Source organism: Sus scrofa, chromosome 4 (assembly GCF_000003025.6).
Source record: "Sus scrofa isolate TJ Tabasco breed Duroc chromosome 4, Sscrofa11.1, whole genome shotgun sequence".
NCBI classification, from domain to species: Eukaryota; Metazoa; Chordata; class Mammalia; order Artiodactyla; family Suidae; genus Sus; species Sus scrofa.
The window spans coordinates 85,538,436-85,565,705 of record NC_010446.5 but is presented as its reverse complement, the minus strand read 5'-3'; the positions used below and the strand labels follow the sequence as shown (position 1 = coordinate 85,565,705).

General features: G+C 45.8%; 1 protein-coding gene across 2 annotated transcripts in view; it reads right to left on the bottom strand.

Moving 5' to 3' along the window:
- Nucleotides 1-27,270, bottom strand: part of LMX1A (LIM homeobox transcription factor 1 alpha) — a 167,452-nt gene that overhangs the window by 5,033 nt on the left and 135,149 nt on the right. For both annotated transcript variants that reach the window (XM_013988077.2, XM_013988078.2), the window contains exons 5-7: nt 7,241-7,413; nt 3,515-3,592; nt 1,940-2,009 (exon numbers count right to left, since the gene is read on the bottom strand). In XM_013988077.2, the coding sequence (XP_013843531.2) occupies nt 1,940-2,009; nt 3,515-3,592; nt 7,241-7,413 (321 nt within the window). The remainder of the gene's footprint in view (nt 1-1,939; nt 2,010-3,514; nt 3,593-7,240; nt 7,414-27,270) is intronic.

Here is a 27,270-nt window from a genome sequence, read left to right as displayed (position 1 = left end):
TTGAAACAAAGGCATGTGATGCTACATATGGGTTTGGCAGCCAACGGAGTGGATGCATCTAAAGATCCTTCCAGCATTACTCTACTAGGAGCCCATCAGTCAAATAAGGTTCATGACCCAGCAGACCCTGTGGAACTGATATAAAGACTCCATGAGATGGTATGTGCTTTGAAACTACAACCTGTTCTGTTTATGTACAGAATTTTATCAGAAAAGGGGGACTCGGTCCCTGTTTCCACATCCTACTGTGGTTCTACTAACATGGGTCCATTAGTTCTCAAAGACTCTTTCACCAGCCTCTGCCTTTCTAAGTCTTCCCTAGGAAGATTATCTTGCCATTAAGATACGGTTTGGCCTAGAAGGTAAGAAGCTACAAGAACACTTGGCTGCAAGAATCAAATTCTCAATTGAGCCTAACCCAAGTATCAAGTACAAGGCAAGATCCGTGTCAGATAAGGGGCTCTGCTTAAGGGTCAGACAACCAATGTCACATTCCACAGCCTTCCAAGTGTGGTCCACATACCAGCATCAATGAAAGCTTGTTAAAAATGCAACATCTCCAAGACCTCAGGAATCAGAACCTATACTTTACCAAATACCAGGGGACTTAGGTGTACATTAAAGCATGAGAGTCCCTGTTTAAAGGTGCAAACAGACTGCTCAGGAAATTCTGCTGGATAGCTGAGTTGTGGGGGAGGGAACATCCCTTTAAGAATGACAAGGTTCTAATATAGCTATTCTTTTTTTTTTTTTTTTTTTTTTTGGTCTTTTTTGCTATTTCTTGGGCCGCTCCTGCGGCATATGGAGGTTCCCAGGCTAGGGGTCGAATTGGAGCTGCAGCCACCAGCCTACACCAGAGCCACAGCAATGCGGGATCTGAGCTACGTCTGCAACCTACACCACAGCTCATGGCAACGCCGGGTCCTTAACCCACTGAGCAAGGGCAGGGACCGAACCCGCAACCTCATGGTTCCTAGTCGGATTCGTTAACCACTGCGCCACGACGGGAACTCCTAATATAGCTATTCTTGCTTTTTTTCTCTTAACTTCCTTGAAGGACCCCCTAAGTTGCCCCTCCTCACGCTCTCCCCAGTCCTCACACCACCCGTATTTTTTTTTCTTTTTTGGCTGCACCTGCAGCATGTGGAATTTCCCAGGCCAGGGATCGAAGCCCAGCTTCAGCTGCAACCTATGCCACAGCTGTGGCGATGGCAGATCCTTAACCTGCTGCTCCACAACAGGAACTCCACATCACCCCTATTAAAAACAACAACAAATGAAGGTACATGGACATAGGGTGCAGTTAAGTGGAACTTAGCATCAGAGGGATGGGTTTCAGCCCTGGCCCCAGCTCTTATGGATCTAGGACCACCGTCAATCTCACAGAGCCTCTATTTGCTCATCTGTAAGATGGAAATATTAATAACTTCTTGGCTCACCTCCAGGGTTTGTGGTTGTGAGTCAGGTCAGCATGTGTGAGGGCTGAAGTGCTCCACAAAGGAGGGGTTGACGGCGTCACTATCATTAGTTTTACTGTGTCATGTTACTTGGAAAAGGGGCAAATCACTGTGGCATCGTCTCTGAAACTGATTTGCCCGGAGGAGGAGGACCAGACAGGATGAGCCCCTGGGCATGTCTTTGACTTTGCAGGTAGTCCTGGCACAGTCCCCTGTTGTGGTGGCAGGGTCCAGGCAAGGAGGCTTTGGATAGGGTTAGGGCCATTTGCAATCTTCAGTTCTGGGTCTGCAGCTGGTGCCTCCCTGCCACCCTCTCACAGAGCTCACGGTTCAGTCCTTCCTGGAAGGTCCCATCTCCCACGTGGGTATGGACTGGACTTCATGGAGCCCAAAATATCATTCCAAGAGCCAGGTGATTGGAGGCCTCTGGTAGGAGAGGCCTGGCCTCAGCAAGGCCTGGCTGGGTGGGGCTGCCAGCTTACCAGAATTCAGCCTCTGTGTGTTCTGCTGATCTTGTTGCTGCTGTTGCTGCCGTCGAGCCAGCTTCTTCATCTGATGAAGAGAGGACCACAGGATTAGCAGTCAGGGGGCCTGCAGCAGGTGTCCACAGCAAGGCATTGTGGGTAAAGCAGAGGGACCACTTCCCTAGATTTTACTCAGGAAAGAGGCCATGCTTAGGCAACGGCGCCTTGAGCCTGATGCATGGTGGCTGAGGGCCTTTTACCAGGAGGCCCGGGAAAGACAGCTGGCTGGGAGTGTAGCTGGTCTTAACAGGAACAGGGATATCTTCTCAGCGAATATAACTTAATGCTTGTGTAGTGACTGTTTGATGTGAGCTGGGAGTGAGGGGATATGGGGTCTGCAGCCCAGCTCAGATGTGCAGCAAGGGTCTCCTGACAGGTGGTGATTTGGGATGAGCCGAGAGGCTGTTCCCTCCCCCTCCCCTATCTGCCAGCCCTTGTGGTGGAGGCAGTACCAGGAGACACCTACCAGGGAGTCGGGGGGCGGGGAAGGTAAACGAAACAAAATGTGCCTCTAGGTACTCTAGGGAAGGAGCTTGTCTCCCAAAGCACCCTGTTAACACATAAACTTCCTGGAAGGAAAACCTTCACCCAATGTTACTCAAACTGTGTTCTGTGGAATACAGACACTACTAGATACTTTGAATGTGTGTGTGTGTGTGTGTGTGTGTGTGTGTGTGTGTGTGTGTGTTGTGTGTGTATGTGTATGTGTGTGTGTGTAGGAAACACTAGATTTATTTACAGGTTCTTTATTGCAAAATTCCTCAGACCTTCAAATATGCTCTCTGCTTATGAATCCACAGGCTATAGGTCCTTTCAGACCTACTGAAGCAGGAAATCCTTTCATGGAAAGGACCTCAGAATACACACTGTCAGCTTTGGTTGGAGGAACTGAGTTAAGAAAATGGTAACTTAACCAATCATGATCAACTAATGAGATGTATCATCCACTCAAGGTTAGGACTCTAGAGAAACTGGCCACTAACAGTATGTGTAAGGGTAGGAAAATAAGTAAAGGTCTAAAATAAATAAAAGGCTGTAACAGGGAGATAGAAACCTTGGTAGGACCCAGAGGACAACATGATGGGTTGGGGCTATAACAGGGTGGGGGGTGGGGCCCTGGGAAGGTGAGTGAGAGCATCCATTCCAGGTGCCATAATGTTGTCTTAGATCAATCATACAGGGGCAATGTCAGGTTTGCTCTGAAGTTTAAAGGGCACTCTGGTATCTGGGTCAAATGGATGGGAATTAAAGAGCCTGCTTTTACCAAAAGACAGAGAAAGGCATTTCTTCCTGCACATGGCTGGCCAGAATCACAGCCATGGCCTATAGGAAAATAAAAGCCATCTCCCTAAAACAGAGGCCCTATCTCTCCCCTTCTGTGGGGCTACTCTGGCTGCAATGATTGCTGATCATAGAATTTTTGAATCAAGAGAGCTACTCTATCTAAGGTGAGAAAACTTGCTGGCAAGTACAAGGTCCTTTTCTTGTTTCAGGAAACCAGCCACACAGGGACGGACAGAAGAAGCAGATTACCTTAGCTCTCTGGTTCTGGAACCACACCTGAACAACACGGACGCTCAGCCCTGTCTCTGCAGCCAGGGTCTCCCTCACCTTGAAAAAAATGGAATGTTAGAAATACAGAAGCATTGGCCTCTCAGCATAGGAGGCAGAACATTTCCTGTATGGTACATGAGGAGGCCAACAGGCTACATCTTACATAGGAGGTGGCTAGTGTTGACTGTTTAGGAAAAGTCCAGACATGAGAACACTGCTTCCCTTGGGTGGCAAGAAGGTCCTTCCCGAGGTACACAAAGAGAGGAATCAGCATTTATTTAAATGTGTATTCAAAGAGGTGTTTCTGGGTTTCTCATTTTCTGGAAATTAGGCCCTCAGGTGATTCTCAGACATTAGCAGTCTAGTCTGTCTTAGCTGTATGCCAGGTACCTGCATTTACCTACACAGGGAGGACCGAGGGTGAAAATCACTTTGCAAAAACAAATGGCTCTCAGGAGTTCCCTTTGTGGCTCAGTGGTTAACAAACCCAACTAGGAGCCACGAGGATATGGGTCCAATCCCTGGCCTCCCTCACTGGGTTAAGGATCCAGCATTGCCATGAGCTGTGGTGTAGGTTGCAGACATGGCTTGGATCCTGTGTTGCTTTGGTTGTGGTGTAAGCCAGCAGCTGTATCTCCAATTGATTTGACCCCTGGCCTGGGAACTTACATATGCTGCAGGTGTGGCCCTAAGCGCCCCCCCAACCCCCCGCAAAAAAAGGCTTTCTCTTGCTGTCTTCTCCAGTCTAAAATCACTGATCTAAATTTTTGGTTTTGTCCCTCCTAGCTGACTTTGGGTGTTTCATGAATAGTCATATTTACTGTGAACCCCATGCAAAGAAAATAAGACAAGAGCCATCTGGGATGCAAGCTCAGGCACCAGGGCCATGCAGAGAAGATACCATCAGGGTCCCTAATAGGAAGAGATGTGTCTAAATGTCTGCCCTCCAGATAGCCACACAGTGAGGGGCTGGCAAGGTGGCTAGAAGGGAGGAGGGAAGAAGCACGGACTCTTCTCAGTGGCTCTGAGAGACACTGCCCCCTCTTGCTTAGATGCTAAAGAGGAGACAAAATCAAAGGAGCTCTTTGAATGAACACAGAAGTAGAGCATACTGGAGGCCTTGGGAAGTACTCACCTTTATCACACTACTCGGGCTGAGGTTTAGGAGAAGTGGGATGACTAGAGCAGATTTAAAGCACATCCTCTGCTAAGCCAACTGAAATAGCAGTGTGCCTAGGGGCCCACGTCCACCTGCTGAAACCCTATCCGTCCTACAGGGGCCCAGCTCAAAAGCCACCTGTTCCACAAAGCCTCGCCTGATTCCCCAGATAGAACTAGCGACCTTTCCCTTCCTGCTGCTCCTGGCTGCCCCTCCCTTCGTCCTCAGAGCTTTCTCCCCGCTGTTCCCATGCACACATCTCCTCCCTGCTGGGGCCTGGCAGTGGCCCTGGGGACAAGTGAGCACAGGCCACACAGAGGCTGGGAGTTTAGTAAAGGGAGAACGAGTAAGCCAGTGAAGGACACAGTCACTGGTCCTTGTGCAGGCCAGCTTTGGGACTATTTCACTTTCTACTGGCTCCTCCCCCCCAGCTTAGAGGGCAGCAAGCACAGAGAAAGGAAGAGTCCTACCGGTAGAATTTTTTAAAAGTCAGAAGTGGTGGGAGACTGCACTACTGTTTAGCAGACATCTATCCTTCCCAACCCTGCTCCCTGGGCCCTTGCACCCGCAGTAGGTGTGGCCACATGACTTGCTTTGGCCCAAGGAACGTGAGTGGACAAGAAGTGTGCTATGTCCAAGGACAGACTTTTAAGGAGCCTGCCTGGTGGGACTTGACCTCTTGCCATCTGACATTGTCATAAAGACCATGTGCCCCAGGTGGCCACTGCTCCTTTGGCCTGGACCCTTTAATGAGAAAAAGGTGGGCGAAGCCTAAGCCTAAACCTGAGCACAGCTGGGCCCTAGCCGACCCACAGCCCAGGAGCGGGAAATAAATACTGGTTGGGAGCTGCTAAGATTTTGTTATTGCAGCAAAAACCGATTCATACAGAGAGGGAGGCAGGAAAAACAATGCTAAAAACTTAAAATGTTTTTCTTCTATGAATTTCAATTTGATTTCCATTTTAAGGCAGGGTTTTTTTGTTTGTTTGCTTTTTCGGTTTTTTTGTCTTTTGTCATTTTAGGGCCACAGTCGGGGCATATGGAAGTTCCCAGGCTAGGGGTCTAATCAGAGCTACAGCTGCCGGCATACAGCACAGCCACAGCAACACCAGATCCGAGCCGAGTCTGTGACCTACACCACAGCTCACGACAATGCTGGATCCTTAACCCATTGAGCAAGGCCAGGGATCGAACCTGCAACCACAGGGTTCCTAGTTGGATTCCTTTCCGCTGTACCACGACAGGAATTCCAGCTTTCTCATTTTCATTGCATAAAAGGCTGTACCCTGCATATGGCAGTCAGTCAATACACAATAGGCACTTAAGAAATGAATGCAGCTATTTGTGGCAGAGACTACTAATTGTGCCCAACATCCATTGTCTCCTTCCTCCTATTAACAACTGAATCCCCAAATTCTTGCAAGGCATAGGGTCACCCAGATAGACTCATTTCTAGGTCCTCTTGCAAGAAGTGTAAACATGGGATTAAACTCTAGCTAACACATGCAAATGAAAGTGATGCAAAAAATCCCAGGGTAGGAGTTCCCATTGTGGCTCAGCTGGAAACGAAGCTGACTATTATCCACAAGGACTCGGGTTTGATCCCTGACCTCACTCAATGGGTTATGGATCCAGCACTGCCGTGAGCTGCAGTGTAGGTCACAGACATGGCTCAGATCTGGTGTTTCTGTGGCTGGCAGCTGCAGCTCCAATTTGACCCCTAGCCTGGGAACTTCCATATGCTGCAGGTATGGCCCAAAAAGGCAAAAAAAAAAAAAAAAAAAAAATCCCAAGATAAGGCAGCTGCTTGCCACCAACTTCCTCTTTTTCCAGCATAGTGGCTAGAAAATGAAACAACCTGGAACAACCCCTTGAACCCATGTGATGGAGAACAATGCTCCCACCCTGTCTTGGGTTGCTCATCTCTGGACTTTGATATAAGAGAGAAATAAACTCCTATCTTATTAGGTCACTATTATTTTTTACCTAACTGTTCAGAGCAGCCCTAACTATAACAGCCCCACATTGGAAACAACCCAGATAGAAATAACCCAAACACCCATCAACAGGTGAATAGATGAACAACCCATGGTCCATCCATGGAATACCATTCAACAACAAAAATGGATGAACTAGCACATGGATGAATGCCAAAAGCATCACATCAGGCATAGCAAAATGGAACAAAAAAGAATACATGCTACAAGCCACTATATTGTTCCTCTGTTGTAACATCTTAGTCTATATCCAGCTAGAAACTCTCATTATTTTTCTTTCCATTGCTCTTCATGAAACGGAAAGTATGAGCGAGTAGCTGATTGCAGTGGATGTGCATGCACAAAAACACAGGAAGATTCTACCATAGCCGTGGTCAGTTTCTGTGACCCCTGGAGTCTCCAAGGGGCCCAAGGCCACCTGCACAGACTCTGTCCAAACAGCGTCCCCCACCCTGACCCCCAGATACCCTTCGACACCCTGGGAGGGGTCCAGGATACACATAGAGAAGTGGGGCCTGGTCCCGTTTCCTCCCTTCCTCCCCCCTGTACCTTCCTGCATGGCTTGGAGGATACTTCAAAAGAAGCCTTGAATGCTCTCCTCTGTTGGGTTGTCAAGATGGTTCTGGGACGTTTGGGGCGCTTATGGTCCTTGCCATCCTCAGGGGCTCCTTTCCCTGCCCCATGGGCTGACTTGCAAAGACTTTCTTCATCATCACTTTTGCCTGAAAGCAGCAGAGAACAGGTTTAGTCCCTCAAGGCCCCTTGCTGGAGTTGCACATTATTCCATAACAAGACACCCAGGTCCATGTTCTGAGGATGAATTTGGATATGAAGGAACAACCTGTGTCGTATTGATCCGAAAGCCCCTAGGGAGGGGCTCAGGAAAAAACCTTCTAAAACCCAGAGACAAGAACCAGGAAGTCCTCCATCGCAGCTGAGGACTTTCTCCTGGGATGCTGTCCTAGCTCCACGTTTTCTATCTGTGTGACCTTAGGCAAGTGACTTAACTCTCTATTTCCTTATCTGCACAATCAGGATATAGGAGAACCTACTTCATCAGGCTTGCTGTGAGGATTAAATGAGTTTACCAAGAAGGCATTCAGAAGGCTGCTGAGCAAGCATATATAAATGCCCAGAAAGTCTTGGTGGCTAATATTATTTCTTAGATGTCATTTTTCAAGTCTAGACCTGGATAAGCTATGTATCATATTACCACCAGGAGTAGTGCTGCTGTGTGCAAAGCAAACACAGCCCTGGGACAGAGAAGGCTCCTTTTAGACATTGTGGAAAGAATGACTTTCCCCCTCTGCCTCATTCCCCTGCAGAGTACAAAGGAAAAAAAAAAAAAAAAAGACGAAGAAGAGATTAAAGAAGAAGAATCCTCATGGCAAGGGATGGCCATTCTGGCATCTTCAATTCTGAGGCTGCTCTTTCCACGGGGGAAGTTCAGTAAGTTGATTCTCAGTCAGATTTCAGTATGGAAGGGGTTTTAGGATCTTCCCAGAAGGAAGTTTTCAGAATAGCAAGGAAGAAATAAAAGCCTCAGGGAACTAAAAAAATGCCACAAGAGAAAAGGTAGCAAAAAGTAAGCCACTGACCATGCAGCTTCATCCTTGCTGGGCCTTTTTCCTGCTGCTTTGAGACCACCAACCCCACCCAGCCACCAGAGCCCAGTCCTTAGTGAGGCCAGGAATGCTCTCTGCTGGGGGACTCCCCGGCATCCGAAGGATGCTCTTCTGTACTGGTGATGACCCCAATGATACTTCTGAGGAAATGTGGCTGACACCCCACCCCAAGGATTGTATAGATCTCCTACAAGGCAGGTGATTACCAGGGGCTGAGTCTGGAACAAATGAGTGAGAAGTCCAAAGTACAGAATCTTTTATTTTATTTTATTTATTTTTTTGTGGCTGCACCTGTGGCATATGGAAGTTCCCAGGATAGAGGTCAAATCGGAGCTACAGCTCTCAGGCTACACCACAGCCACAGCAAAGCAGGATCTGAGCCGCATCTGCACCCTCCACCGCAGCTCAGCCATGCCAGATGTTTAAGCCACTGAGTGGGGCCAGGGATCAAACCCATATCCTTCAGCCAGTATGTTGGATTCTTAACCCAGTGAGCCATGATGGGAACTCCTAGACTTTATTTTAAACCACAGTTGTTTCATCTTCAGAAACCACATGTCTTATGCCAGTTTTGTTCATAAAATGGTACTTGCAGATGCTTTACAGAGTCAGTCTGATTCTTTTACAGTCATTCCTCACACTGTTTGATGCAAGTGTGTACTGATGACTAAGATAATGTAATGAATGAAGATGCAAAATCTACATAAATGCCAGCTTCCATGATAAGGGCTCATATATGCTGATCCCATTCAGGAAAGTGGCACGGCGTCCATAAGCGTGAGCTCTGGTTTACAAACTCGGGTTTCAATTCTGGCCTTGCCCATTATGATGTGTGATTCTGAACAAATCCCCAAGTCTCCATTTTCTCATGGGAGAGAATAAGTGTTGCCTGAATTAAATGAGATGACATACGCCACGGGTTTAGCGCTGTCTAGAGTGTGATGGATGCTTAGCAAATCATCACCATCATCATCATCATTTCAAGAGACGTGTTCTCAATCCGAGACACATTTGCTGTTAATAATAGCTGCACGTTGATGGGAGTCTGAGTTAAGGCTTTACAATGCAAGTGCTCCTTCCTCTCTCTTTGTAGACATGACCCCAGTTCATACGGAGAGCTGGTTTTATAGAAAGTGAGCGTGTGAGTAAGGAAGAGAGAAGGAGAGGGGGTGGCGGCTGGTTCCAGAAGGAAGATGGAATTTCCCAAGTCTGTTCAGAGCCCCAGAAGTGGATGGCTGAGGCCCCTGATGGCTTCTTACTGTCTTTGGACTTGGCCTTGCCTTGGGCACATGCGTAATTCCCAAGATCTACTCTTCCATCATGGAGCAGCAGTGGTGGGGAGAGCTATATCCTAGGGCAGCCCTTGGAGCCCATTTTTGGAGGATATGAAGAGCACCACAGGCAGCTGCTTCTTCATCCTCTCTACCTCCCTGAGAGAAGAGAGAGATGAAACCATTTGTTTTTCAGGGGTCGGGGTGGGGGGAGGAGGGGCAGGAGGTGAAGGAGAAGGAGGATGAGATGAAGATTTATCTCTGAGGGTTTCTATCATTTTTGTGGTGCATTTCTCCCTCTGATTCTTCCTTGTCGCTATTTAATATCACACTCTCTCTTCTGTCTCCTCAGGGGCCCCATTTTGCCTTCCAAGAAGCACACTAGAAGCTCTAGACCAGGCAGCTACAAACTTGTTTTTGTAAAAGGCCAGAGAGTAAAATACTTCACTCTTTGCAGGTCATACAGCCTCTACTGCAACCACTCACCATTGCCACTGCAGCACGAAAGCAGCCTCAGACAGTATGAATAGGCACGGCTGGGTTCCAATAAAACTGTATTTCACAAACAGGCACCAGGCCAGATTTGGCCTGCATACCATAGTGTGCTGACCCCTGCCCTAGATCCCTCCTGACCTGCTCTCCATCAAAACTTCCACAGGCTGCGTTCCAGGCTTTCAGACTCTGATTTGGGGGGTGGGGATGGGGAGGAAGCATTGCTAATCTGATATACTGAGGAGTCAGTGATTAGCTGGCATCCTTTTCCACAGTCAATACCACAGAGAGGTTGAACAGGAAATGCCTCCAACCAAACAGTCACCACTGTGGAATTTCAGGTGTCCTGGCAGATCTGAGCAAGAGAGATTCTGAAGAAGGAGGCATGGAGGGCCTCTGGGCACCTCTCAAAGTACGGACAGATGCAACCCAGCTGCCAGGTGGGATACAGACCATCCCTGACCATCACCTGGCTTCTGTCTGCTGGGTTGTATATCAGGGGCATAGCGGTGCCCTCTGACTCTCTTGGGGAATTTTCAGGCTGCTCCTGGGAGCTTCACTGAGGCTCCTACCTCCTCTGCTGGGGGGGCAGGGCTTCCTCTGATGCCAACTTCTCCATGACAGTACACAGTGCCTGAAATACACACTTACCGATCTGTCCAGGAGAAAGAAAAAGTTCTAAACGAGCCAGGAGATTTCTCCCCGAGCCAGCAGGAGTCCTGGAGAGCAGAAGGGGAAGGAAAACCTTCCAACAGCAGAGATGATGAGAGAGAGGAGGGAGGGGTGGCCTCTGTGTATCGCCAGAGGCTCCCACACCCAGATGCAGGCCAGAGCGATCCCTCATAATTTAAGCTGACACCCCTCAGCGGAGATGAAAGGAACACCACTTGCTGTCTCCAACAACAAATGTCAGCATCCCTGGAGGCCATTTAGACACAAACGCCGCATAAATCTGACTCCTACAGGGGAGTCCAGAGATTAAGCTCCGCGCACAGCCTACCAGAGTGAAATGAATTTGCTTGGCACAAAGTTGGAACATGTTTCTCAGGGCCTTTCCTTCCCCTTTCTTGTTAAAAAAAAAAAAAAAAGAAAGTCTGGAATGACTCAGGGGCCATTGGTTCCCCCTTGCCCGGTCCTCCCACTCGTTTATGACATAAGCAATGGCAGATGAAAGACCCAGCGATGGTTTATGGCCCTGAGACAGGCTGTACTACCTGTGGGGCCTCACAGATTCATTTCAGGTTGCTGGAAAAATCCCAACGGCCCATAAACAGGGCAAGAGATATCTGAGCCTGGCGCAGGAGGTGAGGGCAAGGGAGGAGGACCAGAGACCCTCATGCTAGGGAAGGGAGAGGCAGGAACAGGTCTCAGATGCTTCCCCCGTGATGGGCCTCATAAATGTCCTTCAGGCCGGGGGAGTCCAGGAAGGATCTGGGACCAGTGATGGGTGGAGGGAGGAGGGAAAGAAGGAAGGGAGGAATTTATGGGGATCTATATGGGATACATAGGAAGTTATTTCAGTTGCTGCCCTGCACTATCGGATCAGAATTCCATTCTTCTGGAGAATACCCATAGTCAGTTCTGGATGCAAGGCAGCATTTCACATTCTAGAGGCAGTAGCTAAAGTTCTCTAGAGCAGCAAGGTCCTGGCAACTACTGTTTTGAAACTGTGTTACACATTGTCCTTCCAGGAGGCCTCAGCTCAGACCCAAACTAGGTTCCCATAAATGACGCACCTTGCAAGCTGTTCATCTAATCATTTGCTCAGTGAGCATTTACTGTGGGCTTGTGTGTTGGGCATGGCACAAGGATAATTCTGAGCTACAGAGATGATGAAGATTCAGTGTCTGCCCTAACAAATCCCAGGTTAATAGAGGAAAAAGATCCAGCACCAAAATGATGCCTCTGCTCAGAGGGGTAAGTGGAGGGGACTGGGAAGGTGACATAATGCAGGTGTCACTTGAGGTGAAAGTGAATGATAGACACTGAACACAAGTTTCCAGGTAGAAAAGGACAAAGAGGGTGCTTTATGCCAAGAGAGAGCTTCTAATGGCATGGGAGTAAGACCTTGACCTGGAAAGGGAGGCACATCGAATATAATGTCCTCTTGCATGCCCCTAGGTACTCAGCACCATTTGCTGCACTGTGAGGGGATGACAAAGATCGGAGAGAATCCTTTTTGCTCTCAGGGAACAGAACTGTGTTAGAATTAGCATGTGTGGAACAACAAATATAAAATAGTATTTAGTTATGTTCTTCAGGCATGGTAAAAAAACAAAACAAAAACAAAAACAAAACCCCGACAATAAAAATGCAGGCCTAAGAGTTCCCATTGTGGCGCAGCAGAAACAAATCCGACCAGGAACCATGAGGTTGCGGGTTCGATCCCTGGCCTTGTTCAGTGGGTTAAGGATCTGGCGTTGCCGTGAGCTGTGGTGTAGGTCGAAGACGTGGCTCAAATCTGGCATTGCTGTGGCTCTGGCATAGGCTGGCAGCTATAACTCCAATTAGACCCCTAGCCTGGGAACCTCCATATGCCATGGGTGTGGCCCCAAAAAGACAAAAAAAAAAAAAAAATGCAGGCCTATAGAAGGAGAAAGGGGGGTAGGGATAAATTAGGAGTTTGGGATTAATAGATACATACTCCTATATATAAAACGGATAAACAATAAGGTCCTGCTGTATAGAACAGGGAACTCTATTCAATATCTTATAATAACCTATAATGGAAAAGAATCTGAAAAAGAACATATATATGTATAACTGAATCACTTTGCTGTACACTTAAAACACAACATTATAAATCAACTATACTTCAAATTTTTATTTTTTATTTATTTTGTCTCTTTTTTGTCTTTTTAGGGCCACACCCATGGCATATATGCCACAGCCACAGCCACGCCAGATCCAAGTCACATCTGCAACCTACACCATAGCTTATGGCAATGCTAGTTCCTAGTCGGATTTGTTTCCACTGTGCCGTGATGGGAACTCCAACTTTGATTTTTTAAATGCAGGCGTATAGGAAAGAAGAGTGTCAACTAGCCAGAGAGGTTAGTGAAGGCAGGAGCCTAAACTCAAGGGAGGAGGGGGGAGTGGATCTGAAAAGGCAGGGGGAGCAAGCAAGGGTTCCGAGAAGGGCTCAGCCTCAGGCTGGAGAAGAGGGACGAGAATGTGCATGCAGATCAGAAGAGAACCTCAAGGCCTCAGCAGAGGCTGTACATCTAGGGGAAGAAGAAACACAGGGTGGAGAAGCCACATGGGGCTTACTCCAGCCGTCTTGCTCTTCCAGAGCCCATGTCATCATGAGATAACAACAGGGATGAGACCTGGCCGAGGTTCTGTGGCTGGAGTGACACAGGAAAAGTGTGGACCCAGAACAAAGAGCACTGTGGACCAGGAAAAGCACAGACACTAGCTGCTACATGGCTGTGTCCATGTGTGGGTGACAGCACCAGGCCACCAGGTTCACTTTGCAGACTAGACTAAGGAAATCTCTTGGAGCTTAGCACTAGACAAAGGCCCTGAAAAAGAAGAAGAAAATATCCACATCCCAAGCACCAGTTGTGAGCCAGGCCCTGTGTCTGGGGTAAAAAATTCATCTCATCTTCATGACAACCCAGCATGGCAGGTTTTTGTTTGTTTGTTTGTTTGCTTTTTGGGGCCACACCTGCCTATGGAGGTTCCCAAGCTAGGGGTCAAATCGGAGCCGCAGCTTCCAGCCCGTGCCACAGCCACAGCAACGCAGGATCTGAGCCACATCTTTAAGCACACAGCAACGCCAGATCCTTAACCCACTGGGCAAGGCCAGGGATTGAACCTGCATCCTCATGGCTGCTAGTCAGATTCATTAACCACTGAGCCACAATGGGAACACCAGCATGGCAGATATTAAAGGAACTCCTCTCCCACCTAAGGAATAAACACAGCCTCAGAGAGGTTAGGAACCTGCCCCAACACACAGGCCCTGCCTGGCAGGGCCAGGTTTTGAGAAACTTCTGCAAGGAGCAGAAAAACAGGCTTTTTAACCAAGTCAGGCATCAACAAATGACAGTCACCTGTGCATGTCCTGGCCCAGGAATGAGGGCCATCCAGATGCTATGTCATCAAAGACCATGGCAGGATCATTCTTTCTATCAAAAGGGCACACAGAGCGGTGGAGAGGAACTCTGGCCATGAAATACGAGACCTGGATTCTAGTTCTAATTTTGCCACTAAACTATGTACCTCTGGATGAAATTCCTCACACTTCTGAGACTCAATGTCTTCATCTACAAGATGACATAAAAAGCCCTTTGGCTTACCTAATATACTTGATATGGCTTCACTTGACAATTGCCTTGTTTCACTGTTTCTGTCAGAACACTAGGAGGCCAGAAATGTATTATCCTTTCCTTTTTTCTTTTTCTTTCTTTTTTTAATATCCTTTCCTTTTTGAATTGCAGATGGGTAAAGCAAGGCCCCAGGGAGGAGGGTGATATTTTGCCCAAGGGAACTCAGCTGGGATGCTCTGTGTTCCCCTTTTCTGCCTAAGCTGCCTCAGGAAGATTGGCGTTGTTGTAAAGATCCAAGGATCTTGAGACTTGCAGAATATCAGGTGAGGCCCAACTGCAGGCAGCATCATTGTTATTAAAGAGTGAGGAAAGAAAAGGTCAGGCTTTCTGGGGGGATGGATCATCCACTCTGAGCTCCTGCTGGAAAAGCCTTTCTTTTCAGTCCAAAAGGGACAGAACTTAGCTTTTTTTTGGGGGGGGGGGAGTCTTTTTAGGGCTGCACCTGCAGCATATGGAAGTTCCTGGACTAGGGGTTGAATTGGAGCTACACTTGCTGGCCTACACCACAAGCAAGGCAGATACAAGCCGCATCTGCAACCTACACTGCAGCTCATGGCAACACCGGATCCATAACCCACTGAGGTCAGGGATCAAATCTGCATCCTCATGGATCCTCAGGTTCTTAACCCACTGAGCCACAGTGAGAACTCCTACAGAGCTTATTTTAAATCCTGGTTCCTCCCTACTCCTTGCTACCCTCCCCAGGAACACCCTGCCACTGCAGCCCCACTCTGGGACTATCCCTAATCAGAGGGCACTAAGCATTTCATTTCAAGGGCAGGACAGACAGGCCGTAGGTAAAAGTATCAAGAAAGACACCTTTGTTTATGGATGTCCACTGTGAATGGAGTCTCCTGTGCCAGGCAGAGGAAGGGGCCAGCAGGTTAGAGCCCTGGCCCCCAGCTTAGATGTCCAGGCAGACCCCCAAGGGAAGCTGAGTCTCCACTCTGGGAGTGCTGGTGCCCGTCACAGCCCGGATGCTTTCCTTGGCTGGTTGGTGCCCCTCCCTAAAAGGGAAACCATGTACCTGGGAGGTTTGTAGGGAAATGAGACAATAGTGGGACTGACTAGTGGAATTACTGAGAAACTGCATCAGGTTGGGGTCTTTTCACATTTGAAAAGGCTTTATGCTCCTTCTTTCTCCCTTCTATACACACATACACACACACACCCTGCATCTTTATCTCTCTGAGTTTGCCCATCTCTTTCTCTTCCCCTTTTTCATGAAAATGTGGCTACCTGCCATCCAAACGGATAAGCAGAGGTGTAATTGCTCAATGCACCCAGGCTTGGGTTTGTCGTACAGGCAATACTGATAATTGAGATATCAGAAAATGCCTCTATAGCAACATCGCTGCATTCCAGTCAAGCATGGACACATATACTCGATAAAAACTGTAACTTGTTCGTTTTGGTTCAGTCAGCCTCAGAGAAGGGGACCAGAAGTTCATAGCAAGCCGAATCAGATGTTCTGGGCTCTGTGCTCAGTCTCCATAAAAGCTCATTAATCCACCAGCCTGATGGTTCACTAGGCGAGGGGTGTGACATGCATGACATTGCATTTGGTTCCTCCGAAATATGGCTTGAGTGTGTTTCTTCTGATTTAGGAACTGATTTAAGTGGATTGAACACCCTATCTATTTCTTTGGAATAGTCCAATTTTGCTGCATTTATTACTAGACTTCAGGAGGATAAAATTATCTGAGAAGGAAGACAAAGGGTCAATTATCTAATTATCTTTCCAAGTGAAAAAAGACCCAAACTGACAATCCCCTAGGTGACCAGGGAGCTGGGTGGGGGCGGGGGGTGATTTGGCCAACATGCTAAAGGTTATCTCGGAAGTGAGTTCTCCATGGGCAAATTAATTGTGATTTAATCACAGAGAGAATTGGCCTGGAGGACCACAGCTGACCTGAATGCCTGCCCCCTGGGTGGAGCCGCTCTGGTCCTGTTGGGCCCTCTGCTGGCCTGGAGAGGCCAGCTGGGGCCAATATCCAGCCAGGTCTGTGCCTTCAGACTCTAGTCCATTCTACAAACCGCTGATAGGCTCAAAAAAGGAAAAGGGAAAATCAGACACCTAGCCTCTGTCCTTACCTATACCGGTCATCACTCACTTGCTGTGTGACCTCAGGCAAATGACCTAACTTCTCTGAGCCCTACCTTCCTAATTTGTAAAATCAGGAGGCAATTCCCTAGTGGCCTAGTGGTTAAGGATTTGGTCTTGCCATTGCTGGGGCTTGGGTTCCCTACCTGGCCTGAGAACTTTGGCATGCCACAGGCTTGGCCGAAAAACCAATAAAATAAAATAAAATACAATGCAGCCCTCCAAGGTAAAACAAAATTAATTGTTCCTTAACTACTAAATAAATAAATAAATAAAATCAGGGGAATAAAGACCTGACAAGCTACCCTGATAGGACAGTTAGGAACTCAATGGTAGGAGGAGGTAAAAGCACTTTGAAAAAATGTTATAAAATAGCCCCCACATGTAAGATATTTTAAATATTTTTATTTTGATTATGCCTCTTCAGTGCCCATGAATTTACTGTATGTCCCCACTGACTACAAAACTCACCCTCCTCATAGGGAAATCCTGTCATTCAATAATGACACCGTGAGTGTGCATACGATGTACAGGTACCTTTCTAGACACAGGATAGGAGTAGCAGACAAGCTCCAGAAACCCTCTGCTTTCCTACCTTTAGTGGGTGAAGACAGACAAGGAGTAAAGAAAAATGTCATTTACTCTTTAACGATGTCAAATGCTAAGAAGAAAATAACAGGGGGCAACAGGCCAAAGAATGACTGAGGGCTATGGGGAAAGCTTCTTTTGGTTCCATAAGCTGTATCACCAGAAAGATCCAAATCTATCTTCTGAAGCCTCCATTTCTTCCCACGTCAATTTCTTCCCTCCCCCCAAACCCTGAGCACACATTTGTTCACCTTAAATGTTTTAGATACTCAAGTATTTTCAAATTAGAAGACAATTTTATATGTTACCTTACATTATTCTCCAATCATTTAGCCAAAACCAATATTACAAGTTCTAAGATTTTTTTGGAAGAAAAATATTGTACTGGGCTAATATAAAAATTCTGTTATGACATATCCTGGAGGTGGTATAGCAGGGCAGTTAAGAGCAGTGCTTCGGACTTAAATATTCTGCTCAGTTACTTATTAGCTAGAAGTCTTGGCCAAGTAGCCTCTGTGTTGTCTTGGTTTCCCATCTGTAGAAATGGGTAGAAATGGGTTTTAATTGTATCTAACCAATATGATAATTACAATAATTATATAAATAATTTATGTACAGTATTTATGGTGCTAAGCTCATGATAAAAACTTCATAATTATGATGGCTAATTATCATCATTATAATTTTTTGTATTTTCCTTTTTTTTTTTTTTTTTTTTGTCTTTTTAGGGCTGCACCCGCAGCATATGGAAGTTCCCAAGCTAGGGGTTGACTCTGAGCTGCAGCTACTGGCCTACAAGCCACAGCCACAGCCATGCCAGATCTGAGCCATGTCTTCAACCTACGCCATAGCTCACGGCAACGCTGGATCCTTAACCCACTGAGGGATGCCATGAATAGAACCTGTGTCCTCATGGATGCTAGTCAGATTCGTTTCCACGGAGACACAATGGGAACTCCAATTTTGTGTACTTTCTATACAGCAGGAATAAGCTTCTAGCAGATGGAGACAAAATCTAAATCACTTTTGTATCCTCCATATACAACACAATGCTGAACACTCAGGGGATTAATGATTAGTTTTAAGGAGTTGATGTCGAACTGATGCAGAATGAGGTGATGCCCTGCATTACCAGGCAGGCTGCAGAGCCCTGGCTTTCCATTTTTTTCAACAGATTTATTCGCCAATGCCAACCAACTTCCAGTGGCTATAGAAATGATTACAGAATTATTAACTACCTCCATATATGGGAGTCAGCTGGGATGCAATTTACTTCCCTTAAATGACAATCTGAATTTCTCTTGCATGTTGATGTGCATGCCACTGATAGTCCACTGTTTCTTCAGTACTCATCCAGTTATATTTCCATGAGGAGACCAGGAGGGCAAGCCATGAAAAAGAAAAACCCAAAATGCAATAACCAAGGATAGAGAGAGAAAGGAGGGAGGCCAGAGAAAATGGAAACGGGACAGAGGGGAGACAACACTGGGGGCAGATACCATGATGCAGTTTGTCCCCCAGCCATTCCTCAGTTAAGTAGAAGACAGTCTCCAAGGGAAGCTGTGGGAAGGAGGGGGCCCTTGGCCAGGCGCCCCCCAGCCCCTTCCTGAGAGTTCTTCCACCGACATTCCCACAGCCTCAGTTCTTCACGAGACTGGGCGAGGAAAACAGATATTTATTACAGGAAGAGCTTTCCCTAAATTAACTATAAACAAAGTATAACTGTGCAGGGAACTCCATCACAACTATTTGTGAAGTATTTATGGTTATTACATGTAAGCGCCATTGAGTGGCCCAAGATGATTCTGATGCTGATGAAATCACTGCTAATAGCAGCATCATAAATGTTTTCTGTAATTAGTTAGCCTTGGATTCCTTTTTTGTTTGTTTTTTGGTTTGTGGGTTTTTTTGTTGTTTTTTGTTTGTTTGTTTGTTTGTTTGTCTTTTTGTCTTTTCTAGGGCTGCACCCTCAGCATATGGAGATTCCCAGGCTAGGGGTTTAATTGGAGAGGCAGCTGCCAGCCTACACCAGAGCCACAGCAACTCAGGATCCAAGCCTCATCTGCAACCTACACCACAGCTCATGGCAACACCGGATCCTTAACCCACTGAGCAAGGCCAGGGATCGAACCTGCAACTTCATGGTTCCTAGTTGGATTTGTTAACCACTGAACCAAAACAGGAACTCCTAGCCTTGGATTTCTAATACTAAAAACTCTTCTTTGCAAACCTGTCATTATCTGTAGGGAGTTTACTATTGAAATAAGGATGCGAGGAAGAATGCTGTTATTCTGAACCTAAGACCACTGTACTTCTAATCTAGACACTGGAGCAGTGGTTCTCAAATTTGAGTATGCCTTGGAGTTACCTGGAGGGCTGGTTAGATGCAAACTGCTAGCCCTACCCCAGAGTCTCTGTTTCAGTAGGTGTGGGATGGAATCTGTGACTTTTCATTTCTAATGATCTCTCAGGCGAAGCTGATGTTGCTGGCTCAGGAGTCACACTTTGAGAATCAGTGATCTAGAATGTTCCTCCCTCTCCCTTTCTCCAACCCTACCCATGCACATATGCACAGGGAGGTCTAGTGATCACAACACATTCTTCCTTTCAATCAACAGAGGCCTTCATACTTTTTCAACTGCTCCAAATCTTCAGAGAGATTCCTGCCAGTTTTGGTGGTTAGGAGAGAATAAAATTATGATTAAAAAATATTTTCCTCTCTAAAAATAATGGTGTGCATAGAGGAAAAGCATACGGTGACCTGATTGACATGAGCAGGGACAACCCTGGGTATGCATCATCCTAAAGGGCCTACCAAGCATGGGGTTGGATCTGCCTTTTTTTGTCAAGTATAATGGCTACTAATGCCAAAGCCACAGATACCTAAGCTTCTAAGAAAGCAGTGAGCCCTTGAAAGGACTCAGTGGGACTGTTCAGCTTCCCTTCACCCTTGTGTTAAGTTGCTCTCTTCTCATTTATTCAGCATCGCCTCTTCCAGGATTGACGCAAAAACCTGAGCAGCCCCCTCCTGCTTGCCACACCCCCAAGATGCAAAGCTACGTGCTGCTCACAAAATTCGAAAGTCATCAGACACATCCTTTTAGCTTAATGTCCTAGACCAAGTGGTTAAATGAGTCCTCCCTTGCAATCAGCTGTTTCATCTCCACTGATGACAGTGAGAGCTGGAACAAGACATTATTAGGAAGCTTGCCAGCATAGAAATATTTTGCCATTATAGGTACAGCTGAGCTTCAGGAAAATGCAGGTGGTTGATGAGCTATAACAGCAGCTGCAGCTTAAACTTGCTGTCAGGTTCTAATTTAATACAGCTATACACTAATGTAGCTAATATAGTTCTATAACTCCTCTTTATATCACACATCTTGTTCTATATAATGGATGTGCACTTGAGAAGTTGTGCATGGATCGCACTCCCTAAAGCTGAATTTTATTCTCCTAATGGAGAAGACTTCTTAGTTTCATATATGCTTATTTTCAGGCTTAAATAAACATTTTTTTGTCTTTTTAGAGCTGCACCTGTGGCATACGGAGGTTCCCAGGCTAGGGGTCGAATCAGAGCTGTAGCCACCGGCCTACACCACAGACACAGCAATGCCAGATCTGAACTACATCTGCAACCTATACCACAGCTCAGGGCAATGCCAGATCCTTTAACCCACTGAGTGAGGCCAGGAATTGAACCTGCGTCCTCAAGGATGCTAGTCAGATTCATTGTCATTGAGTCAGGACAGGAACTTCAATAAGTAAAGATTTTTCAATATGCAGAGAGGTCCAGATACTTCCACTACTCATGTATTCATCTAATTTTTTTAATTTTTTAAAACTTAACGGAAATACAATTGATGTATAACATTGTGTAAGTTTAAGATGTACAACAATACGATTGCCACCGTGGCATTAGCTAATACCTCTATTGTGTCACATCATCGTTTCTTTTGGTGGTGGGAACAATGATGATCTAGTCAGTTGGCAACTCTGAAGTTTAGGATATGGTACTACTGATTCTAACCACTCTACTCCACAGTTGATCTCTAGCACTCTGTTCCCCGTTTGTATCCTTAAACACTATCCTCCCAAATCCTCCACCACCCAGCCCCTGGCAACCATCTATCTTGGTTAGCTGGGCTTCCTCCTTCGCTCTCCATTGTACTCTCTCTCTCTTAAAGTGTTTATTTTGCAAAGTGCTTAGCATATGTCCATGAACAAAGAGTCTTGGCTCAAAGAATATACAATCTACTAGAAGAGATGGCAGGTAAGCAGGCATTTACACAACAGCAGAAGTGTTTTGATGGGGCAAATTCCCCATCAGAGTGTAATACTGGGCAAAATTCAGTGGAGAGGTATCAAATGTGGCCACTGAGGATGAGGGTGGGATTACTCAAGAAGACTTGTGAAAATAGGCTGGATTTAACAAAAATAATTGTAAAACAAAGGAGGATGAGACAAGAATATTCTAGACACAAGAGAGCAAGTAGGAGCATGGCCAGCCAAGGAAGAATAAGTGCAGCTGACCAAGATGGGTCCCTTTATCTGCCAGGTAAGAATCTCCAGACACTCCATCTCACTAGCCATATGGAAACCCAAATCACCCTCTCTCTTTCTTTGTTATTTTCTTTGGAACTAGTTTGGAAAGCTTCTGCCAGAGTAGCAGTTAAGTAATAAGACAAGGCAATTATTTACCCAGGATTTAGACTTTAGATACTGGATTTGCTGGAAATCAGGAAAGTTTTATGAGCAGTCAGCACCATGGCCAGATCCAAAAGGCCACACACAAAAACTGGAGGCCAGGAAAGACTTTTATAGAACTTTATTTCAGGGACACGAGAGATAAATTGGACAGCTTATGATTTTTGCTTGTGAACTCTCTCTTCAATTTGTCTCCAATATCTATACTGCTATGTTGCATAGAAACCAAATAATTAAAAGGCTGTTGCTTGCCACATGCTGCGACAACTCTAGGGATACTTAAAGTTGAAATAACCCCTAAACTTGGAAATTATCTACCATATTTCATCAAATACAAGATATGCTTTTTTTTTTTTTTTTTTTTTTGTCTTTCTAAGGCTGCACCTGAAGCAAATGGAGGTTCCCAGGCTAGGGGTCCAATTGGAGCTGTAGCTTCCAGCCTACACCAGAGCCACAGTAACCCAGGATCCAAGCCATGTCTGCAACCTACACCACAGTTTATGGCAACACTGGGTCCTTAACCGACTGAGAGAGGTCAGGTATTGAACCCACGTCCTGATGGATGCTAGTCGGGTTTTTTAACTGCTGAGCAATGATAGGAACTCCACGAGATGCTTTTAATGATAAAATATGTCATTATGGACCACCAAGAAAGAAAACAATGCAACCAATTAAACTTTGATACAATGCTTTCTCATCACATCAACTGTGAGTCACATCCCAATTTTGGATGTGTTAAAATGCAACCAGTAAAAGTATCTTAGAATATGAAATACAGCATTGGCTCTGCTTTAGGCACCTAAGTTTTCTTAACCAGAGAAACTAGCTAAAGGGCTAGTCATTCTCAAAATCTCTCAGGCTCAGGGGTTTAGGGAGGGCATCGTTAATAGAAGTTAGAGATAGCCATCCAGTCATTTAAATTATTAGTGTCAAACATCTTTTTGACCATGTCCATGAGTGAGCCCAGCCATGGGTGAGAGAGAGACTCATACTAAATGTGCCTCTGCCAGGGAGTTCCCATCATGGCTCAATAGTTAGTGAATGTGACTAGCATCCATGAGGACATGGGTTCAATCCCTGGCCTCGCTCAGTGGGTTAAGGATCCGGCGTTGCCATGAGCTGTGCCGTAGGTCGAAGACATGGCTCAGATCCTGTGTTGCCATGGCTGTGGTGTAGACTGTCGGCTACAGTGCCAATTGGACCCCTAGCCTGGGAACCTCCATATGCCTTAGGTGCAGCCCTAAAAATACAACAGGACAAAAAAAATGCGCCTTCTCCAATAACCACAGTGTAGACTTAGTCAAGGCACTTGACTTCAGTTTCCTCAACTATGAAGTGATGATGACTTAGATTCCTTCCAACTCAATCTTCTACGCTTTTATTTTAATTTTTCCATGCTTTTAAATGAGAGGAGAAAATGCTAGCAAATCTGCTGTCTGGTGAAGATCACTCAAATGACCAATGGTTTTCAATCAGGAATATTCTGTCCTGCAGGGTCATCTACAAATGCATGGTTGTTTTCCTGGGTGTTACAATGACTATGGCCTTACTGGCTTTGAGTGCATAGAGGCCATAGACACAAAACAGCAAACTGTCACACCCCAAGTGCCAATAGTGCTCCCATTGAAAATGTGGACTGTGGACCATGATGATGCAGGTTTGATCCCTGGCCTTGCTCAGTGGGTTGAGGATTCAATGTTGCCATGAGCTATGGTATAAGATGCAGATGAAGCTTAGATCTGGCATTGCTGTGGCTGTGGTGTAGGCCAGTGGCTATAGCTCCTATTCAGCCCCTGGCCTGGGAACCTCCATATGCCTCAGGCGTGGCACTAAAAAAAATTAAAACATTTAAAAAAAAATTTTTATAAGGCCAAAGGGGAAAAAAAAAAGAAAATGCTGACTGAGACCTTCTGAGAAGGTGTTCATGATGGTGAACAGAAACCTCTGTGCTTATGTCCTGTTTCCATTATGATTTTTTTTCTAATTTTATTGTAAATGATTGAATGCCAATATCTGTAGAAGGGAAATAGCCAGACTGTCACTCAGGCAAGGCCTAAGGAGCATATTTCCTCCTAAATTTCTCTAGATGACAATCTAAATCTTAACATTCCCCCATGAACTTTTCAGGTTTCACTTTTCCTAGTGATGAGACCTGCCCTCCAAACAAGGCAATCACTCCCTGCCTTGGCTGAGAGAAGTGAAACAAATAGGTTTCCCATCGCCCTGTTGCATTGTTCACAATTCAGCTCATAAACATCGTGTTACAACTTACCTTCCAGCTGCCCCTTGGTGGAATATGCTGAGAAATAGGTCAACATCAAATAATAAAGGAATTTGGGGAGTTTCCAATGTGGCACAGTGGGTTAAGAGTCTGACTGCAGCTACTCAGGTCACTGCAGAAGTTTGGGTTCTACCCACAGCCTGGTGTAGTGGGTTAAAAGATCTGGCATTGCTGCAGCTGTTGCGTAGATCACAGCTGCGGCTTGGATTCAATCCCTGTCCCAGGAACTTCATACGCCATGGCATGTGGTCATTTAAAAAAAAAAGAAAGAAAGAAAAAAAAAAAGAATAGGAGGTCCCTTCTGTTCTGGCACAGTGGAAGCCAATCTACTAGTATCCATGAGGATGCAGGTTCGATCCCTGGCCTTGCTCAGTGGGTCAGGGATCTGGCGACGCTGTGAGCTGTGGTGTAGGTTGCAAATTCGCCTCGGATTGCTGTGGCTGTGGTGTGGGCTGGCAGCCATAGTTCTGCTTGTACCTCTAGCCTGGGAACTTCCATATGCCACAGGTGTGGCCCTTAAAAAAAAGGAAAAAATAAATAAATTTGGCAAATGTCTAGATCAATGACTTCACATTACAGGGAAGAAACTGAGTCCCAGATAGATAAGGGAGCTTGTCTAGGATCCTACACCTAGCAGGAGAGCCCCCAGTGCACCCTCCTGGCTCAGAGTCTAGCTTTTTACCCCTGACCAGTGTCCATCTTAGGTGGTGAGAGAGGAAAAGTCCTTGACAGTTCGGAGTCAGGCTCCTGCTCAGCAGGCAGCTGAACAGCTGAACACCTCTGTGTAAAACTTTGTTGATCCACTAGGGAATAGGCTACACTTTTTTCCCCTCTAAATACTTTAGTATTTCCTAAGAATAATGCTATCCTTGCATAACTATAATAATGGTCAGTATTAAAAAGTCACATTAATACAGTACAAATTTGAATCTTCATCCAAATTTTGTTAATTGTCCTTCTGACAACCTCCTTCTGATCCACAATTTAACCCAGGAGTTTGTAGACCCAAGCAGTCGTTTTTTGTTTGTTTGTTTGGCATAGTTCTTGATCTGTTTAGTAAGTCCTAAAGGGTACGTTTTAACCTCAGGATCTGCTTTATACAATTGCAAGGGTAGAAGCAGAGAAGATTGGACTGAGTGGAGACTATCTCTGAAAAATCACTTTCTCAAGGTTGTTGCTTGACATAAATCTTGAATATCCATTTATTTTCTGTTTAATTCATTCTTTACACTAAAGGAGGGCTTCAAATGACATTCTGCTCCATTGAGAGTTCAAGTTAGTTGTGTTCCATGAATCTATGTTTGACGCCAAACTACACTGTTACTATATTTGAATAATCCTTTCCTCTTACTTACACTGATATAATAGACATATTTTACCTATTCTGAAAAATCATAAATTCTATAGTGTTGAACTTGAGAATTCTAGCCTTTGAGATACTCTGATACAACTCTCCCAACTTTCTGGAAACCTAAGAATTATAAATAAATTGTAACCAGGAATTTGCCTATACAGACTATGTAAATGCACTGAGGGTATCACAGGGATGGAAGCCAGTCTGTTGTAGGCATCTGGCAATGAATCTCAAGGATGAGCTCTCAGACAAGAAGGACAAACCTTCTAGCCTTCTGCTGTCCCACTGGTCTTTGGGGGCATACAACATCAATGCAAATGAACAGTGGGGAGGGTGCTGTGAAACCTGCCTCCATCGACCATGGTGTAGGGAAAGCTGGCGACATATCCCTGAGCTAGGGCAGCAAAGGGCTCCTGATGAGGGTATGGAGAGGCCTGGGGGAGACTGGCACTCTGGGAAGGTGTCCAGCTCTGCTTCCCAGCCATTCCCGTTGGGAGTTAGTACATCTGGGCTCAAAGACCCTGGGTTCATCAAAGGGAGGGGGGCATTTCCGCTCCCTTTCTCAACCCAAGAAAGCACAGAAAACACCAGTGCACAGTTCTACCAGCTTTTGGAAGGGAAAATCTAGTCTCCGAGGTCTCTTTTACAGATAATATGGAGTAGACATATAGCACCCCAGAGAACCAGGAGATGCAAGCAAAGGAAGGACTGATGGAGGGTGAACACCTCCTTGTATTTTTTTTTTTTTTTTTTTTTTTTTTTTTTTTTTTTTTTTTTTAGGGTAGGAAACATCTGCTATCATTGCCTCATCTGCTTTGGGTGAGGCACATACTTCTGCAAAGATGAGAAGCTTCCCAAGTTGTAGTTTGTCTATGAAAAAAAACAAACAAACCATAATTCAAAACACAATGTTCCAGGAATTCCCATTGTGGTGCAGCAGAAACAGATTTGACTAGTATCCATGAGGATGAGGGTTCAATCCCTGGCCTTGTTCAGAAGATTAAGGATCTGGTGTTGCCATGAGCTGTGGTGTAGTTTGCAGATGTGGCTCGGATCTGGTATTGCTGTGGCTGTGGCATAGGTCGGCAGCTGTAGCTTCCATTTGACCCCTAGCCCAGACACTTCATATGTCGCACCTGCAGCACTAAAACAACAACAATAACAAAAAAAAAAAAAAAAAAAACCCACTGCTCCATAGGCATGAATCTTAATGAATTCTTGGGGAAAGTGCTAGAACCAATGTCACATTCCCTTTGGCATGTTCCACGTTGCAGGGTTGTGTCTGGTGTCCTTCGCCCCTCCTCGGAGGTCCTGAATTCCCTGCAGTCACACCCCAACTGCTAGATTAGGTAATGCCAGCTGTGGTTCCTCGCATCACTGTCAGGCTGCCTACCCATAGCTTCTCAACCATAGGAAGAGGGCACAGTAGCAGGTCAGGAAGATGTCCTTGGAGTGTCACCACTTCTTGGATTTTCTCGCTCTCCTTTGCCAGTGTAGGAGGAGGATGTTAAAAGGACCAGCAAAAGTCCTCAATGCATAGAGGCAATGACAAATTCTCTTTATCAAGTACTTACTTTGTGCCAGGCCCCACAATAAACACTTTACACATATTATCCTGCACTAGTCTCACAACAGCTCATTTTACAAGTGAGGGAAGGGAAGCCCAAACTGCTTCCCTAAGGTCACCAGCTATCAGACGGGAGAACTCGAAATTAAATCCAGATGTGCATAGCATTAAAGCCTTTGTTTTAAAACAAGGTATTAACTGAATCACGGACTACTCCTAGCCATATCAGTTACTCTCTTCTCTAAAATCATTCAAG